The 19,862-nt window shown below is 32.8% G+C and overlaps 1 protein-coding gene across 5 annotated transcripts in view; it reads left to right on the top strand.

Annotated features, from left to right (window-relative positions):
* The window catches only part of CDH19 (cadherin 19), a 108,770-nt gene that overhangs the window by 25,437 nt on the left and 63,471 nt on the right, over positions 1-19,862 (top strand). The window contains exons 2-4 of one of the 5 annotated variants that reach the window (XM_071208581.1): positions 6,653-6,730; positions 8,089-8,335; positions 11,344-11,638. The exons of 1 other annotated variant lie outside the window; for it this stretch is intronic. In XM_071208581.1, the coding sequence (XP_071064682.1) occupies positions 8,141-8,335; positions 11,344-11,638 (490 nt within the window). In that variant the 5' untranslated portion in view covers positions 6,653-6,730; positions 8,089-8,140. The remainder of the gene's footprint in view (positions 1-6,652; positions 6,731-8,088; positions 8,336-11,343; positions 11,639-19,862) is intronic. 3 more of the 5 variants (XM_071208580.1, XM_058277873.1, XM_071208582.1) reach the window with 3 other exon arrangements.

Raw genomic sequence — 19,862 nt, 5'->3', positions numbered from 1 at the left:
ATGTATTACATTCTACATTTTATTTAATAAATATTTATTAATGTGCCTAAGTAATGGCAAAAGGATAATAAATTTAAGCACACTAACATGAGATACAAAATTAGCCTGGCTGTTCCCGTATTGAAATGTCACACAGATTTTTATCAATGTATTAAGCTGATTGGAAAATATAACTGGAGTTGCAAAAGCAGCATGAAAATGCCATTGTTTGTTTCCCTAGGACCCATTTCAGACACTACTAACTGATCGCACTTTTTCCTTATTAAGCTGGACTCACACCACAGTGTTTCTTGGCCTAGCATTGCTGACAGCAGCCATCACACTTCAATCAGATGTGGACTATTATTTGAAATGTTTATATCTAACCACAAAGCAGTTTACATCCCTAATAAAATTAACATTTCCTTGTCATCATGTAATGCCAAATATGTATTGAATTTTTTCCAGACTTATAAAAACATTATAAAAATAGATTTGTTCAAATCTATAAAAATAGATTTGTTCAAGAATCTAAAGAATGTCCTCCTTTTACCATTCTTATTGTATCACTTCAATCTCTTCTAATTTAAAATAACATTCCTCGGATCTGCCCCTCCCCCCCTTTTTCCTCAAACCAGTTACATTTTGAAAAAATTAGACCAATTTTCTGAAAGACTAATATTGTTTAAACATCAGTGTGTTTACGGATTGCCTGTAAATTGCTATAAAATTCAGATTCTTATAGTACAACTGGGTAGCTCAATAGTAAGAATTTTTAACAAGATTCTGCTATTCCACAGATCACACATTAGAATGCAAAGAGGGAAAAAGTCAGAATCATAAAAAAATGTTCAATTAAAACCGGAGACTGCAAAAGAATAAAAAAGGAAACAAAGAAACAAAGAACAAAGGCAATAAACAGAATACACTTACTTAAAGGTACATTTTAATTCAATTATAGCAATAACCACTAAATGCGAATGGTCTAAATATAAAAATTAAAAGACGGACTATCAGAATTGATAAAAATTAAGACCCAAATACCCAATTATATGTTATCTACAAGAAACTCACTTTATGTAAAAAGATATGGATAGATAAAAAATAAAGGGATGGAGAATGATATACTATAATTACATTAATGAAAATGAAGCAGGAGTAGTTATATTAATTTCAAACAAAGCAGAATTCAAAGAAAAATTATCAGGAGGGCATTGCATATTGAAAAATGGATCAGTTCTTCAAGAAGAGTGAAGCAAAAATTCACTGCCTAGAAATGCATAAAGAAATAGACAAATCCCCTATTCAACTTGAAGACTTAAACACCCTCCCCTCCTTTATCAGTAATTGATATTTCAAGTAGGCCGAAATCCAGTAAGGATATAATTGAAATGAACAGTGTCATCAATCAACTGGAACTAACTGACATTTATTGAATACTTAACCTAACCTGAGCAGAAAAAAACATGCTTTCCAGGTGCCTATTGAGCATTCTCCATTAAAAACCACATTCTGAGCCATAAAATGTACATCTTAACAGATTTAAAAGAAAATAAATCATTTAAGTATGCTCTCACACCACAATGGAATTAAACTAGAAATATAAAAAAGAAAAATAGCTAAGACATCTCCAAATATTTGGAGATCAAACAACACACTTCTAAATAACACTTTCTCAAGAAAAATTTAAAAAATATTTTGTATCAAATAAAAATAAAAATTACAACATCAGAATTGTAGGATGCAGTGAAAGAAATAATTTGAAGGCAAATTATAGTGTTATGTGAATGTATTAGAAAAGAAGAATGATTTAAGGTAATTATTTAAGCTTTCCCCTTAGGAAACTCAAAAATAGAATCACAAATTAAGTACAAAATAAGAAATATTAAACTAAAAATTCATGTACATAATAAAAAGAAAAAATAAACAATAAAAGAGCAGAAATTAATGAAATTGAAACAGGAAAATGGCAATGAAAATTTATGAAAGCAAAAGAGATCAATAAAATTGAAAAATTCATAGCCAGGCTAATCAAGAAAACAAGAAAGAAGACACAAATTACTAATAACATACACTAAAGGATAACTTAGATGAAATGGACCAATTCTTTCAAAGATAAGATACAATCAATCTAAATTTCCAAAAGGAAAAATAAAAAATCTGAAAAGGACTATATCTATTAAAGAAACAGAATCTACAATTACTAATTTTCCCAAATAGAAAACACAAGGCCCACATGGTCTCACTGATGAACATTACTAAAGATTTCAAAAGAAGAAATGATACAAAATATTCTATAAGGGTTTCCAGAAATTAGACAGAGAACCATTCCTAACTCATGTAATAAGGCCAGCATTACCTTAATATTAATTTATGCTTTATATTTGATTCGTTTACCTTATTTACATGGGATTACTAATGTGATTAATATTATAATAGATATACCATTGTGCTATGAGTTATATATTTTTGCCATCTCTTTTCTTTTTCTTTTTTTTATCTCCTTTCCATGAGTATTATTTAGATTCCATTTTATCTCTTTTGTAGCATATTTAAATACACTCTTGTGTTATTTTAGTTGTTGTTTTAGTTTTATAATATGCTCATTTAACCTTGTGACAGTCTACTTCAAATTATACTATTTCATGTATGGTTACTTGAGTTTAAAACAGTATGTACTCTGGCCTTTGTGCTATTGGTTTCATAAATTTTGCTTCTACATATGGTATAATAATATGCTTAAAGCCCATGATAGAATTTTCTCAAAGTTCTTGTATCTATGGGTTTATCATTTTGATCAGCTACTTTTAAATTTTGTCTTTTTGTCTTTGAATAGTTTTATTTCACTCCCCCTTTCCTGTCCATTCCTTCAGAGACTGCAATTATACATGCATTAGGATCTTGAAAATTGTCCTTAAGATCATTGTTAATTTGTTCATTTTATAAACTCTTTTTATTATCTCTATGCTTTGTTTTGGAAGGTGTTGGCTGTGCTCAAAAACAATAGTTGTTTTTTTTTTTAAGTATAGTGTAAAGAGTTGATTGAAGAAATTTTTCCCCTTTTTTATACCTACAAACTTGTTTTATTTCTGATATTAGTGAGGAAACACTTGGTCTTCATTTTCAAATAAGATGCTAGCTACAGATATTATGTAGTTGCTCTTTGTAATAATATTATTTTCTATTTCTAATTTGCTGAGTTTTTTAAATCATAAATTGAATTTGCAATTTTCCAAATGCTTTTATACCTATTGAGTTTATTCCACGTTTTGCTCTTTTATTCTGTTAATACAATGAACTAAACTAATAGATATCTTAGCATCATTAATAGTGTGTTGATTAAATTTAGAATTATTTTGTTTAGGTAGTTTGCATTTATATGCATGAGGGTTACTGTTTTTTAAAAAATTAATTTTGACATTCTTGTCTTGTTTTGCTGCAAAACATTTTATATTGGCCCATAAAATGAATTGGGACATGTCCCTTTCTATATTTTCTGTAAGTCTTTGAAGACAGATTAATATAAATTGCCCAAATTAAAATACAGAGATGAAGGCAACAAAAGAAAAGATAATTTTTTTAAAAGGCAGAATCTCAGAAAATTCTGGGACAATATCAAGTGGTACTCATAAATATAACCTTAATTGCAAAAAAAGAGTTAAGAGAGAGATTGGGTTTAAAAATAAATAAATAATGTTCAATTACTTTCCAAATTTTCAGAACAATATCACAGTCCCCCAAAATACTCTCACTAAAGACCAAGCAGAACAAACACAAAGAAAAAGTAACCTAAGCACATTATACTGAAATTGCTAAAAATAAAATATGCAGAGAAAAATCCTTTTAAAATATCACCACAGAAAAGAAAAAAACATAAGAATATCCATTGAATATTCATCAGAAATAATGTAAGTCTGAATTCAATAAGACAACATACTTAAAATTTTGAGAGAAAAAAAACTGTCAACTATAAATAAGTAATCTTCAAAAGAAGGATAATATAAACCACAAAATTGGAAGAGTTAATCAATAGAGTATCTTCACCACAAAACATTAAGGAGAAAATCTCAGAACAAAGGACAATTGAATCTACATGAAGTAATGAAAAGTGATGGAAATATTAAGTATAGTATATGAGTTAAATATTAAAAGCTATTAGAGTTTATTTCTTAATGTCTAAAACTAAGCTGTTTATTCAATAACTATATTATGGGATATATAACATGCATAATTAAAACTTATGACTATAGCACAAATCAAGGGAAGGATGTGGGAAATGAAATATCTGATAATCAACTTCTTACATTGTAGATAAAAGGGTATACTAGCTATTAAACTAGAATAATGTAATAAATGATAGATACACATTGAAATACTTAGATCAACCACTAAAACACAAAACACACAAAAAAACCTTAAGAAATGTAAAATGGAATCCTAAAAAAAAATAATCGATTACTACAATAGAAAAGAGGAAAGTCAAGATACAAATTAAGTTTGAATAGCAACTCAATCAAATAGAAACATTTCAAATGAAAGTCAAAGATTGTCAGATGAAATGTAAAAATTTAAGCCAACTATAGGCTCCTTATAAAAGAAACACTATAATTATAAATTCACACAATAAGTTGTAAGTAAAATGGGTAGGAAAATATATGCCACAAAATAATAATCACTTTTTACTAGCTGAAATGACTGTATTAACATCTCAGAAACAAAACCTCAAGACAAGAAGTATTACTGAAATAAAAGGGTAATTTCATAAGCCTAAAAGGGAAAATTAATCAAATGACCAAATAAGATAAGGATAAAAAGTGAAAGCTAAAGATAAAAAGGTAAATTCATCAAAAGACCCAGCAGTCCCAAATGTGAGTGAATTTTACATCAGAGCTTAAAAATTCTTGAAACAAAAATTACTACAGCCGAGGAGATTCAAAGTCGTAATTATAAGGAGTATTTAACACATTTTCTCAATATTGATTTATCAACAGGACAAAAAAATCATTAAGTATATGGAAGATTTTGAAAGTATAGTCCATTCATTTAAAATAGTCATTAATGTAAAGTGTTGCACTAATAGCTGCAGAATACAGATTCTTTTTAAGTGCACATGATACATTCTTAAAGAATGCAAGCTGAGTCATGAAATAAAAGTATGTTCTTTTCCATCTGGTGGCAGCCCATGGTTTTACCTCAACCGTAAACCATGAAGCCTGCTTACAAGCATATCAGGGGTCACGGAGGAAGAGGGAGTCCAATGTGGCTGGCTTCCTCTCCCAGGTCTGCTGCAGGCAGTACCACCTGGTCCCACTCCACCTAGCCAGAGAAAGACCGCAGACTGGGATACAAGGCCAAAGTCATGGCATTTGGATTTGCCAGGTTCCTCGGGGTGCAGCCTACAGCAAAACTGCCATGCTGGTGTTAACTACCAAGCAGCAAGCTCGATGCCACAGTGGGTCCCTGAGAATCCCCAGAGTCTTACTGGGTGGTTGAGGGTTCACGTTCAAAGTCTTTGAGGTTATCCATTCTGTAAAGTATCAGAAGAAATCCCGACACCCTGGCAAGTCACCAAACCAGTCCAAAAGCAGGGTTATTTGTGGGCTGACACCTGAAGACAACAAGAATCGTGACCTTGGAAAAGCCACAGGGTGGTCATTCTCTATTAGTGGCTCTGACCAGGCAGCTTGGAAATAGTGCAAAACCCTCAATAACACTTGTTTGTAAAATTCATACCTAACAAATAATATAAGACATATTAATATAAGACATATAAGACATAAATATAAGACAGAGAAACATTATTTTTAATTTTTAAGATTTTTATTTATACAGGCCACTTATATACTTAAACTGTGTGCATGTGTTCGTTTATCTATGGGTGTAGTTATTGCATAAGATGATATGGCATCTTAAATTTGTTTTAATAGAATACGAAAAGTGAGGTGGGATTGGCTATGTGTTGAAAAGTGTTGAGACTGAGACTGGGTAATGAATATTTAGGGTCTTATTATATTACTTTGTCTATTTTTAGATGTTTGAAAATATTTTACTGTAAAGGTAATGAAAAGTATATCATTTACCCAAAATTGCAATTGTACTTCAGATGAGCATTAGTGATACTTTTCTAAGTGCATGTACAGTTATATACTTCTTCCTCATAAAAATTGTACTTGTTCCAAATGTTTTTATTATTCATTAGGTATCAGAAATATATATTTAACAATTTCTAAGCAATGGGCATTATTTGAATGTCAAATATTCACTATAAGGATGAAAGTCACCTGTAGTTTTCATCTCTGTTGAATTTCTTCATGCCTATCATTAGGTAAACTTGTAGAAAAGGACCCATCTCTTGGAGGGGACAATAGAGGAATCACATAATCCCCATGCATGAGAATGCCTCTTTTCCTAATTAGGTATTTTTTTAATAATGTTTCCTAATAAGAGCTGATGACTTAAAGGGTTGTTAAAAAAATACATGGGGAAGATTTAAATCTTTATGCATTAGAGTCATACAGAAAACTCTAACCAAAATCGCAACTATAGCTTTTCCGTTGATTACATGTTATTACATTTATTTTTTCAAATTTCTCCCTCTCCCTCCCGACCCCCATTGTCTGCTCTTTGTGTCCATTCACTGTGTGTTCTTCTGTATCTGCTGTATTCTCTTTAGGTGGCTCTGGGAACCTATCCTGGGACCTTCCAGAGTGGGAGAGAAGCGATCATTCTCTTGTGTCACCTCAGCTCCCTGGTTTGTTGCATCACATATTGTCTCTTCTCTGTCTCTTTTTGTTGTGTCATCTTGCTGTGTCAGCTCTCCATGTGGGCCAGCACTCCTGCACAGGGCTGCACTTCTTGCATGGGGGGGGGGCACTGCTCACATGGGGGGCACTCCTGTATAGGGGGCACTCCTACACAGGGAGCACCCCTGTGTGGAGCAGCACTCCTTGCACGCGGCAGCACTCCACGTCAGCCAGCTCACTACACGGGCAAGAGGCCCCGGGTGTCGAACCCTGGACCTCCTGTAGGGTTGGCAGAAGCTCTGTCTGTTGAGCATGCTATTATACTTTATTGTCAATTTCATAAAACTATAATTTCTTCATGAGTTCCAAACAAACAAATCCAATTTTTTTATGTAATCAGGAACCATGTAAAAGTGGGAAATATAAAGCCATTAGTTAAATATAAGTATGGAAATTACCAATCAATCCAAAGAGACTTGCTCAGAGGAGCATTGGGCAAATTGAGAGGGTTAAATGTAGAACTCAGCAAGTTGAGATTTAAGTATGTATTAAATGTATATTTCTGTAGACATATTTATTTGAATAATAGAAGATACTTTTCCTCTCCACCTCACATATTAAAATCATTCAGCCATTTTTACTCAGGTAGTAAAATATTGTCTCACCTTCTTTGTTAAGACAAAAAAAAATTCCTATATCAATGATAATATAAAAGGGTACATATCTTGCACAGTCTTTCTATTCACAAAGTGTTTTCTAGCATCAGTATAACTGATTATTAAATCCCCTATGTTTCTTAAGCTGATTTGTTCTATTGTGTATTTAATTAAATACATAAAACATCATAATTTGGAAAATAGGAACAGAAAATATATTTCTATTGAATACAAAAAGGAGAAAGATAACTTTTCCCCCTATCTTGACTTTTGCTTTAACAAGATACTTTGAGTTTTACTGAGATAGAAGGGAGGAAGTAAGCAGGTTAAATAAAAGAAATAATACGAAATCTATCTCAGTGTCAGCTGTCAATCAATGAGATTGCCACAGTAAATTTCAACCTTCAAACAGATTTATGACTACTGCTCAAAATGAATGGTGCCTGAGCAAATATTTGTAATTGTTCCAGTTAAAGTATTACTGCACTACAAAATATAATTAACTAACTTAATTGAAAGATAAATCAAAGACATATATTTTGTGACACTTATTCATGCTATTTTAAGGATGCAAAAGTTATAATCGTCTTAGCAATTACATGAAAATGCTATTTTTATAATGTCTAATTTCTTTTTTATGTTTTGGGGGTATGAAATAAACTTAAGAGTAAAAAAATGTTAGTAAAGGAATGAACGATTTTTGTTTCCAGCATTCACCGTTTCTTCTGAAGAGTGCCTGTTAGAATCAAAACAGTCATCACAATGAATTGTTGGTTATTGCTACTTTTGATGTTGGGAATTCCTCTCCTTCTGCACTGCTTTACAGCAACAGACAACTCTAAAACACAGGAAGTCAAGCAGCCAGTGGAATCTCATTTGAGAGTAAAGCGTGGCTGGGAATGGAAGCAGTTTATTGTACCAGAGGAAATGAATGCGACGGATTATTTCGTAGGCCAGGTAGTTGTTCCCCCAAAAGTATTACAATAAATGCTTTGAATGAACTGTGCATAAATAAGTTGTAGGAATTTTGGTATTTGATGAAATTCTACGTTTTCTCAGCGATACCATTGGGTGTCTCAAACACCAGCATAATTAATGGTTTCAGATTTACAAGCACCTCAACCACCACTAAAAACTCAAGGGAGAGGGATAGCTGTGGTTTTCAGTCCAGTCTCCTGTATGAGAATGCAGCCCTCATTTAGCAACATCTGGAAATTTGATGCTGTTATTTTTGGTAATGGGTCAAAGGAACCACATTAAGAACAACGTCATGTACCAACAGAATTTAGCCTGATTTTCTGTGATGCTACGTAGCTGTTAATTTACCCCTCGTTAATTTTTAATGAAGCAGAGTAATTCCAAATCCTTTTGCAATTAAGTAACAACAGGAACCCACAGAGTTAATTTAATTATTGAAGTTGGAATACAAAAAATTAGTATTTTCAATTTCTTATGAGAACATATTTTAGGAAATGTTCTGAATACAACAGAACATCTCCTGCTTATGTTTTCGTTGTTATTATTATTTGGTTTGCTTTAAACAAAGGTAATTACAATATCATGTCCTTTTCTGTAAGGCTCTTTCTGAAGATGAATAAAGTGAAATAAGTTTAACTGCTAATTAACTGGCACTAAAATTTAATTGGGCCCGAAGGGTGAAGCACTTAAAATTCATTAACTCTCTTTTTCCAGTCCTTGCAGACTGGAGGAGGGTGTCGGGCTTCCGTAGCGTTTCAGCTGCGCAGTCAGCCAAAGACCTCTGAGTACATGCCATCAAAGGCTGAGTTGAGGATTTTAGTTCCCAACCAAAAGATTTCAAAACTTTTTTTTTTTTCTGTGTGCACCACAAGTACTGTTTCTCATCCCTTGTTATTTTCTATGACTACAGATAGATCACAGACACCAAGGTATAAATGAGAACCGTAGCTCAGTGTCTGCTACCTAACTAACTACCAGTCTCTCTAGCCAGGCTTGCAATGGACTCCTCAGTTCAGCATATGCTCTCCTGTCACCGAGTGGGGTGACAGGCTGACACAGCCTGGTGGCATTTAGTAAATAAGGCACTGCAGGGAAGTGCATCAATGCAATCTGAAGGAGACTACCTCCGAGGCTCGCTGTCACATTTTCTGGTTTGTTAGTCAGTTTCTGCCTCCTACACAAATCTCCTGTTTCTGTGTAGAGTGATTGATTTTCCCTATTTTTTCGTTCTCTGAAAATCTTCATGAAAAATGCTCTAACAGAAGTTTCCCCTCTGAACACCTGATTGGTCTTTAAATAACACACAGCTGTCTATCAAATACCTGGTTAAAAAGAAAGCAAAAGTGGATGTTTTGATGATTGCAACTAAAGAGCTAATAAAGATACTTTGCTCAAGATAAGTCTAGTTTTGATATTTGGCTAAAAAGATTAAGTTTGGAAAGCACAATTAAGCTAAAGCTTAAAATCCCTAGCACAGCAAACTGGTCAATGAAAATCATACTGTAAATATACTTGAAATACTTTTATTCATTGCTCATTTTAATTTACCTTCTACTATTGCCTCAAATCTCCAAACTACCTCAAAATTGATATTATTTGGAAAAAAATGGACCAAGCATTGCTTTTATTTGCTGTTTGATTGGAGCATATATTTTGTTTTCCTTGTTTTCTAATGGTTATGGCTTGGCATAGAAATTTGCTTTTTATTTTATGAGTAATGAAGTACTATCTAATTAAATGAGCTATAATCAGAAAGTTGATATGAATGTTTATTCTTCTCAATGTGGTTTTTCAACTGCAAAGTATTATTTTTAAACACATTGTTAAAAAGCTAAATTAGTTTGTTTATATGTATTCAGATTTTCTCCTCAATCACTTAAAACATTTTGTTAATTGGTCTAGAATAATGAATTGTAAATAGAATCACCAACAAAGTGATGTGTTTTCTTTAGAATTTTATTTCATGGTTAATTTTTTGTAAATTTTTAGAGAAGCTCTTACTTGAGGAGGGACATATTCAAAATTGGTGAACCAAATATAGTACAAATTGAAAATAATTAGAGATCATGGCATGCTTCCTCTACTTCTGTAAAAATGATTTAGATTATGAAAAAACATACAAATGATGTCAATTATATCAAAATGACACTGTTAATTTTGCATGTAAAACTCAAAACTTTAAATAATACATATTTAACACTATGAATGATGAGCACATTTACTTTGTTTTTGAACAATGAAAGAATAAGGGCAAAGGAAGAAAAGTTATCCTTGAGAATTGAAAATAACATGTTGGGAAGAAAGATTTTCTGTCTAGGCTGTCTAGAATTCACGAACTAAAAGTCTATGTTACATAATGGTTAGCAAAGGAAGATCTGGTATCCAAATCATCCTTATCTATAAAAATGATTATATCAATAGCATGTATCTCATAACATTATGAAGATTAATTGAGAAAATTTTAGATTTTAAGAAATGTATTAAGTACCTGATTGGTAGTTGCTGTTATTATTTCCTCATCATGTTCCTTAATTTTTTGCCTTTTATTTCCATGTTTTTCTTTGTATTTTCAATCTAGTGAGAGATATCCACATTTAAGTTTACCTAGGTTATTATCTTCTCTCTTTCTAGGTATTACACCAATATAAATATTTTAAGCATGGTTTTAGTGACCAAGATTGTAATTATAGCACAATTCTGAACCAACTTCATTGTGCATAGTTAATGAAGAGCCTTTATTTTTCAATGATTATAGTTTCTAATAAGGATCATCTAGTTAGACTAATAATATTTACTTGGTTCTTTTCTTTTACCTGGGTATAGATATTAATCTTGAAATTAATATTTTATCATATTTTAAGTTATATGGAAATTATATAGAATCATTAATTTGGCAAATAATTAAGAGCACTAACTGAAAATCCTTAAAATTGATTTGGCCTCCCCAACATATTTGAAAACTAAATTGTCCCTTTTTGCTCTTGCAGCTAAAATCTGATTTAGACAATGGAAACAATTCTTTCCAGTACAAGCTTTTGGGAGATGGAGCTGGGAGTATTTTTATCATTGATAACAGAACAGGTGACATATACGCCATGCAGAAGCTTGATAGAGAGGAACGCTCCTTCTATACTCTAAGAGCCCAGGTAATAGACATCACTACAGGAAGGGCTGTGGAACCTGAATCTGAATTTATCATCAGAGTTTCGGATACCAATGACAATGAACCAAAATTCCTGGATGAACCTTATGAAGCCATTGTACCAGAGATGTCTCCAGAAGGTATTACATATTAATTTACATCAAAGATATATTAACAATGAAAAAATATAAAATTTCAAGGATTGTTGAATATTTAAAATTCAAAACCTTTTATTCAACCCTTTATTCCACCATCATGTGTTAGTAAATTATTTGAAAAATTAGACCATTAATTTTTTATAGAAATTATACTACACATTTATAAATTCTTTGTTTTATTAAAATGCCATCTCAGTCTTCAAAGATATGGAGTAAAAAGTTTAAATATGTTTGAGTAATTTGTAAAAGCTTTTTATCTCATTCATTACTGGTTTCTTAAATATAAGATTTTCTTATCCCAAACAAATGATGTTGTATCTAAAAACATAAAATAATTCATGCAAGATAAGCATGGAAAAATAAGAAATAACAACTTATAAATTAGAAAAACTACTATATGCATCAAAAATCATGTGACATGAAGACCACTACAAATCAAAGTGACTAAACACTTCTGCATGCCTTTATCCATTTTCAATTTCCTTTTCAAAACCAAATGCTATTTCATTAGTGCTTCAAATATGATATCTGTAGACTGGAAAACTTTCCAGAAAATACATAATTGGCTTCCTCTGAAGTCAGAACTGGCTCCGCAATTGAGGGTGGGGGTGGGGGTTGGATTGTGGCTATGCAAATTTGTCCTCTCATTCATTCTCTCAGCAAATTCTGATAATATAATGTATAGTAAAATGTAATTTATAGAAATTACTCAGTTTACAAAAGTTAAATGTGATTCAGTAATGGTCATTTTGTGTGCTAACGTGCTTTAAAACTGCTTTACTTAAACATTTGTTTCATTAGGCACTGAGTTCTAAAATATGTATTGCATTGCATATTTTCTTGATTCTTCATTTTTTTAGCTTTCCAGGTAGCAATTTAAAAGATGTCATTCTACTTGTTTTCAGACTTTAGGATTTTACATAAAGAATAGATTTAACTGTATAATATATATCAAGACAAATTATCATTAATCAGAAATAATACATTAAAACTATTCATTGTGTGGTATTTAGGCAATGAAATATTTCTTCTCTTTGCCTCTTCCTTCTTCTTCCTCCTCCTCCACTTCTCCCTTCTTCTCTTTTCAGTTCTTCTCTTTGTCCTATTACTTTTCTTCCTCATAAGCCTTTTTATTAAGGACCTAACATGTGATAGGATCTTTTCTTTGAAACTGGGGATACAATTGTAAAAGAGAAATATAAGATAACTGCTAGTCTGGAATTCATATTTTACTCATAATACAAAAATAATAAATTAAACAAATGTAATTTTTGATAATATATGTTATGAAATGATAAGCATGAAGGGTGACAATGTTGACTGGAGGAAGTAGGGGGCATTTTAAACAGTGATATTTGAAGCGAATGTGACAAAGAGAATAGTCATGCCATGTTCACGTTAAAGACCTTTCTATAGGAAATGATTAGGATGGCTTATATCAATATGGGATTTATTGTCTGACATATTTATATGTAAGGCATAGTGATGGATGAAATCCAGTAGGCAGTGGGTGTAGCTAGAGAAGAGGAAATACACCAGACTAACTCCACTGTTAAGCAAAAGGGAATTGACTATCAAATTAGGAGGAATGGGATTGGCCAGTGATTTTGGAAGACCAAATAACAATGAGAAGAGAACGTTCAAAAGAAGAGGTGGGCTAACTGTGAGGAATGCTGTGGTGAGTTTGAATGAACAAAATAAAGGTAGAATAATGACTTTTCTCTTGTCACATTGAAGCCACCTGGTTATTTTGACAAGCGTAGTTGGGATTCTGTTAAGTCCAACTTTAATATATTTGAGACTACTGCATAAATGCAAGGCGAAAAAGAGGTGACAGTGAATATAGCCAAGTTTAGAAGACAGTATGCTAAAGGAGGAAAAAGAAATATGAAACATCAGGTAGAAGGAGACAAGTATCAAGGAGATGTTTCTGTTTGTCAAAGTTTGATTATTTTTTAAGATGCGAAATTTAAAAGCATGGTTATTTACAATAGGAAATGATACAAGAGAAGAGCCGTAAGCATCACCCAAGACGTGGGTGCTCTTTTAGCTTGCTCTTTAATCCTAGTTGTATGACCGTGGCACCTGTGCTTTACTTCTGCAAAGTAAACAACATATGCAGAGATTTCGCTGCTGTGTGCTTTCATTCACTTTTAGTGCTTGCTGTGCCTATTCCTAAAAGTAACCCTATTTCTATGCCCAAGTATATCCATATCCACATCCCTGGCACTGTACCGTATCTAAGCCTACCATAACACAAACTCCAAAGGCAATCCTCTTCATCCAGGGAAACAAGAGTATCTGTACCCTTACCCTCAACCAAGACATTAGCTTACTCTTTAAATTTAGTTGAATGACCGCGGCACATGTGCTTTACTTCTGGAAACTAAGCAGCATAGGCAGAGATTTCCCTGCTATGTGCTTTCATTTCCTTTTTGTGCCACCTAGGCCTATCTCTAAAAGGAACCCCATCTATATCACCAAGCATATCCACATCCATTTCCAGGCCGCTATCCCGTATCTAAGCCTAGCATAACCTATACCCCAAAATCAGTCCTAGCTCGCGAGACAGAGTTATGTGCTGTACTGGCAAAAGGAGAACGCCTTTCTTCTCAGTGACTTGTGAAGGTTTTTTTTTTTTAACATCACATTTTTCATTCACAGCATGTGGTATATTGAATTATATACCCTGATCTAGACCCTTCTTGGTCTTGATCTGCATTTCTGTGCGTGTAAACCTATTGCAAACAGTATCTCTTCAAGATGTTACCTTAGTTAAGTGTGGCCCGACTGAATGAGGGCAGACCTTAATCCAGATAGAGTCTTTTATAAAGAGAAGAAATTCAGACATGAGGGAGAAAGCCCCGGTGGGGGGGGCGGGCGGTGGAAGCTAGAAGTCAATGGAACCCAAAGGTAAAGGAGACGACATCACCATGTGACAGGAAAGCCAAGGACCCAATGTTTGCTGGCCAGCCAGCGTGCTACTTACCCCAAGAGGACACAAGCCGCAAAGTCTCTGAAACTGTGAGCCCATAAATTCCCATTGTTAAGCTAATCCATTGTGTGATATTTGATCAAAGATATATCTGCAGGCATGCGGTTCCTGAGAAGGGACGGGTCCATGATATCCTGGGCACTAGAGGGGTAGACTCAGGTAGGGTGACACATTGGTTGACAGGAAACTTGTTAGCAAGTGATTATTCCTAGTTTATCATTTACATATGAGACATTAATTAAAAGCATAGGGGTGGAATTTTAGATCAAGAAGAGGGTTACAAAACAGCCATCTTACAGAGCTGGGGAGTGAGTTGACAAGGGAATTATTGAGTGAACAATGCAATATGGATCTCACGGCAGGCAGTGTTGGCTCATTGTGTGTGACTCAGTAAAGATCAAGACAAATGCTTTGGTCTTTGCATTCTTCGGCTACACAGATCTCTTTGTGCAATGCAATTTGAGGTTCTTGTGCAAATAATCTAATTAATCTGCATATTTCAGTGCATCCAGTGGGGGTGCCCATCATTTTTCAAACTTTGGATTGAATCATACTAAAATCAACAAGCAGTTTTTATAATAATCTGATAGAAGGAACGAGCAGAGTTGCTGCCAACTGTTCCTAGAAATATTTTCTAATATGACAATAGAATGATTATCCGAATTCTGTCACCCTTTTTGGTAATAGTTTCCATCTGAAGCATCCTGGTAGTTTTTGACCCTGCTTTGACATAAAGAAACCAATTAATAAAATTATACATGATTCCTCTGTTTCTTTCAATGTAAATATTTAATGAATGGATACTTTGATTTCATTGACCCCTGTAGAATTTTAATTCATAGTCTTCTTTCCATATTACCTGGCATCCAAAAGATTCTTGGGTGTAAACTAGAGCTTTAAAGTGAAATTGAGACAAAACACTGTTTTCCCACTTGTCACTTGATTTGTGAAGTAATCCTCCTTCTTCCATGCCTATATATATATTAACCATGGGGCATAGAGTGCTCTGAAGTTTAGGGTGATTGAATGAATGAATGATGAAATAATGAGCACATGAAAATGCTGCATAGGAGATTAAAATGGTGTGGATGTAAATGGATGTAAAAGACAGGGAGACTCCAGGGTGTGGTCTGAGCCTAATAACAACCCAAGATGCTGCAGGTAACTGGTAAATAGTAATTCACCTTTCTGGATGGTCAGGAACTTCAAATTCACTTTTATTCCTTATATGAGTAATTGAGTAACAGCCTATCAAATAATCTTACTTTTCAGTGGTGATTACATTTTTACCTAAAATATCATCATGTCAAAAAAAAGAGTGTGTACATTTGAAATATTAGATTTAGTTTGCTCTTAATAAGCACTGAATCTTCCTTCAGGGGATTTGCAAACGCTAATCCCTAGCTTACATGATAGTATTTGTTTTAAATACCTATTAGTTTCACATGATCTTTTAAAAGCAGAATACCAGGTATTTTATTTTCTGCAAAGCAGTGTCAATTCCTGCTAAAAGTATATCATGCTTTAACAAATTAGGTCATTTCCCTGCTTATAGTTAGCAAGCAAAATATATTGCCTACTAAATATTATCATTCCATATTTTTCTGTCTCCACTCTTTTGGAACTTTAATCAAATAAATATCCTTCATCCAAATTTTTCATAGCAGCAGTCACTGAGTAGTTTTCACTTTAGCGAGGATCTAACTTTCTTTATACTTACAGTGGTGACTATTGTATTTATTATAAAAAATCAGCATGCTTTTGTGGGTGAAGGAGATTATTCTTGGGTGAGATTATTTGGTCACCCTAATAGTTAAGAATACCTATTGCAGCATTTTCAGATTTAAAATGCAAATGAGTTATTTTGAACTCTAATTATGAAAGGCAAATTTTACATTGCATGTGCTTTTCAGAAAAGCATGCAGAAAATTCATTTTTAATAATCTATCATCAACATAGTATAATTAGTCATAATGTACAGCATTGTGAAAAAGATATTAAATTCAATTTAATCTAAAATACATACAGATGTAGATCATTTCAGTGTTGATTTCATGAATTGAAATAGATATCAACATTTAGCAGAGATTACTAAGAAAATAAACATTCTTATTTCCTGAAACCATTTCAATTTGTAATATTTGTGAATTTGAGTTGAAAAATCATAGGCTTTTGTAGATGTATGCATTAAAAATGACAAGCTTAGGATGAATTTGAGAGAATTCATTGCCAGAAGACCTGTGTTAAATGTTAAAGACAGGACTTTAATAAGAGATAGAAACTTAGATCCCAATGGTAAAATAGAAGAGACACAGAAAATTTTTAATCACTTTAAAATATAATAGAGCATTTAATGCAAAAGTATTCACAAAGTATTATTTTAACAAATATATAAGCAAAATTTATGGTAATACTAAATACAGATGCCAACTTGAAGAATTACAACATACAGTGTTTTTGGTTCTTATACTATATTTGAAATGTTTGAAAATAGACTGTGACAATACGAGTTCTATCATAGTGGCTGAACCAGGATACTTCATATGTAGATACTGGAAAGTAATTTGTTTTCATAATTGTGGGGGCTGAACAAAAAAGTACAAAGCCTAAGATTATGGGGCAGGCCTTTGGGCAAGGAAGGCAATGGGGAAGTACAGTCCATGAGCTCAAGACGGAAGGGAGGGGCCGAAGCTCTGTGTCACAGGCCCAGATCTATCATGTCTCTGGGAAAAGCCTCAGCCTGCTTTTGAGGCCCTCCCGCTGGTTAACTTGGGTCTACCCAGGAGAACCTCACCAATAGAAACTTAACAGATGTGGGACTTTAATTACATCTGCACCTAGATTAACGTTTGATGGAATAACTGTGGGCTATAGCCTACCCAAATTGATACATCCAAAAAGCCATCACAGGCAGTAATAAAGATGTGCACTTTACTTATTTATTTTTAAATTATATATATGTATTTTTTGAAGTGTATCATTCACACATGAATATACACATGAACAATAATTATATAGTAAAAGTTGTGAACTTCTAAAAATAAACATGCATAACATCATACAAGGGTACCATACATCATCCCACCACCAACACCTTGCATTGTTCTGAAACATTTGTTACAAACTATGCAATAACATCATCAAAATATTACTAACTGTAGTCCATATCTTACATTTGGTGTATTTTTTGTATATTTTAAACCTTACAAGGATATAAATAATAAATCAACATAATATCAATTGCAATAAAAAATTCTGTTTAGGTGACTGTATTTGTAAAAAAGAAACAAAACTGTCTGAATTTTACCAATGCAAATTGTATTTCATTAAACTTGCCATGACTGCATCAGTAAATAAAACCCATTACCATTTGTTTGTCAAACTTTTTTCTGACAGTGCAATGTTTTTCAATTGATGGCTTGTAACCCATTAGTAAATCATTAAATCAGTTTAATAGTACGTGACCAACAATTTTTTGTACATACATTAAAGAAAATTAGAGAAAACCAGTACACACAGTATAGCTATACAGTTTTGGGACATCTGGATTTTGTCACACACATATATCTGAGTATCAGTGGCAATGTAAATTATACTTTCTGTTCTAGGTCATGACTAAAATATGAAAGCCACCAAGCTAGAAGTAGCTTTTCAGAATATTAACTGATTAAAACTGTTTTTCAAAACATCAAATAGAAAGTCTTGAATTGAAACATACATAGTGTAAATAAAGTATTTACAGATGGTCTTAAAAGCAGGCCGGGAATTGCAGAAGTAGGGAGGAAGTATTCTTGAATACAGAAAGTATCCCATCTGAAAAGCACAGAGGAAAATAGGGAAGAAAAACGGAAAAGGACCTTTGTGAATTGTGGGATGATAAAAGGTGTAACATCTGTTAATTCCAGAAGAAAAGGAAAGATAGAATGAGAAAACAAACCCAAACCTGTATTTGAAGTAATAATTGGCGATTGCCAAAACAAAACATGGAGAAGCTCTATGGAAAGAAATGAAAGGGAGACATAGTGGGGATGTGTAGGGGAAATGATAGATGTTTGCATGAAGGGCAGTTCAAAGAATACATCTAATCTAGTACCAACTAATTGAGCTAATGATCCCTATGAACACGTGCATTGGAAGAGCTCTGCACAGTTACCACTGGAATGCATAAAAATACATAAAAGTAATAAGGGTCTGCATTTTGAGTGATTGGGGAATTTATTTAAGTATGACAAAGAAATAGGTATTTTATAGTTCTGCTTTTTTAATCAGGTGCAAGTATTATCTATTAAAATTATATTAATAATTTTAAAGCATCTGACTTGAAGCATCATCACCAGAAATTGTTCTTAGGAAATATGCAGTGTAATATAAGCAGTTGTTAAATTCTGAACCAAAAAAAGCAGCAAAAAATAAATGCAATGGTGGGCCACAATAAAAGTTTCAGGAATTTTATTTCAGAAGAATAGAAGGTCTTCCTATTAGAGTGTCTCAGTTTATAAAATTGCATTGTGATGTGAAAATTCATGATGCTGCTTGTAAAGAAAACCAGAGTCTGTTTGATGGTGTGCCATTCTTATTGACACAAAACTGTTATTTCAACAAACATGGATTTTCAGTGAGGTCTAAAGTGTGCATAAAGAGAATTTTTAAAACAATATTTTCAAATAAATATTTTTAACTTGAGCATTAATATTGAAGTACATAAATTGTTTCTCATGAATTTTACGGCTTACAACTGAATTTTAATGAGCATGCTTAACGATATTTGATAAGTTTTTTTACTTTTTAAAATTCTTCACAGCAAGCAGGAAGGAATTAAACAGGCAAAATATTTATGGCCATCTTAACTTGATACTCTTTCAAGCTCATTTCAAAACTCTTTATATTATGCCATCATTCTATACTTTGTCTGAGGTACAAGTCATAGTATGAATTTTGAAGGAAGGCATTTTCAAGTTCCTTTTGATTCCTCCATAATAGCATACCTTGAAAAGTTCCTGATTTACAGATAATGTATTGATTAATAGTTACATTTGATTGTCATAGAGTTACATGTTTTAAATTCTACATTATATATTGAAATTGAGGCTATTTTGTGATAGGTTGTATTCTCATTTCTATGCAGAGAGATATTAGTTTTATAACTGAAAATAAGGAGATGGATTAGTCTTTCATTTTTTATCATCATGTAGCCTGCAAAGACAGAATCCT

Source organism: Dasypus novemcinctus, chromosome 16 (assembly GCF_030445035.2).
Source record: "Dasypus novemcinctus isolate mDasNov1 chromosome 16, mDasNov1.1.hap2, whole genome shotgun sequence".
NCBI classification, from domain to species: domain Eukaryota; kingdom Metazoa; phylum Chordata; class Mammalia; order Cingulata; family Dasypodidae; genus Dasypus; species Dasypus novemcinctus.
Note: the sequence above shows the minus strand (reverse complement) of the source record. Positions and strands in the feature narration are given on the sequence as shown.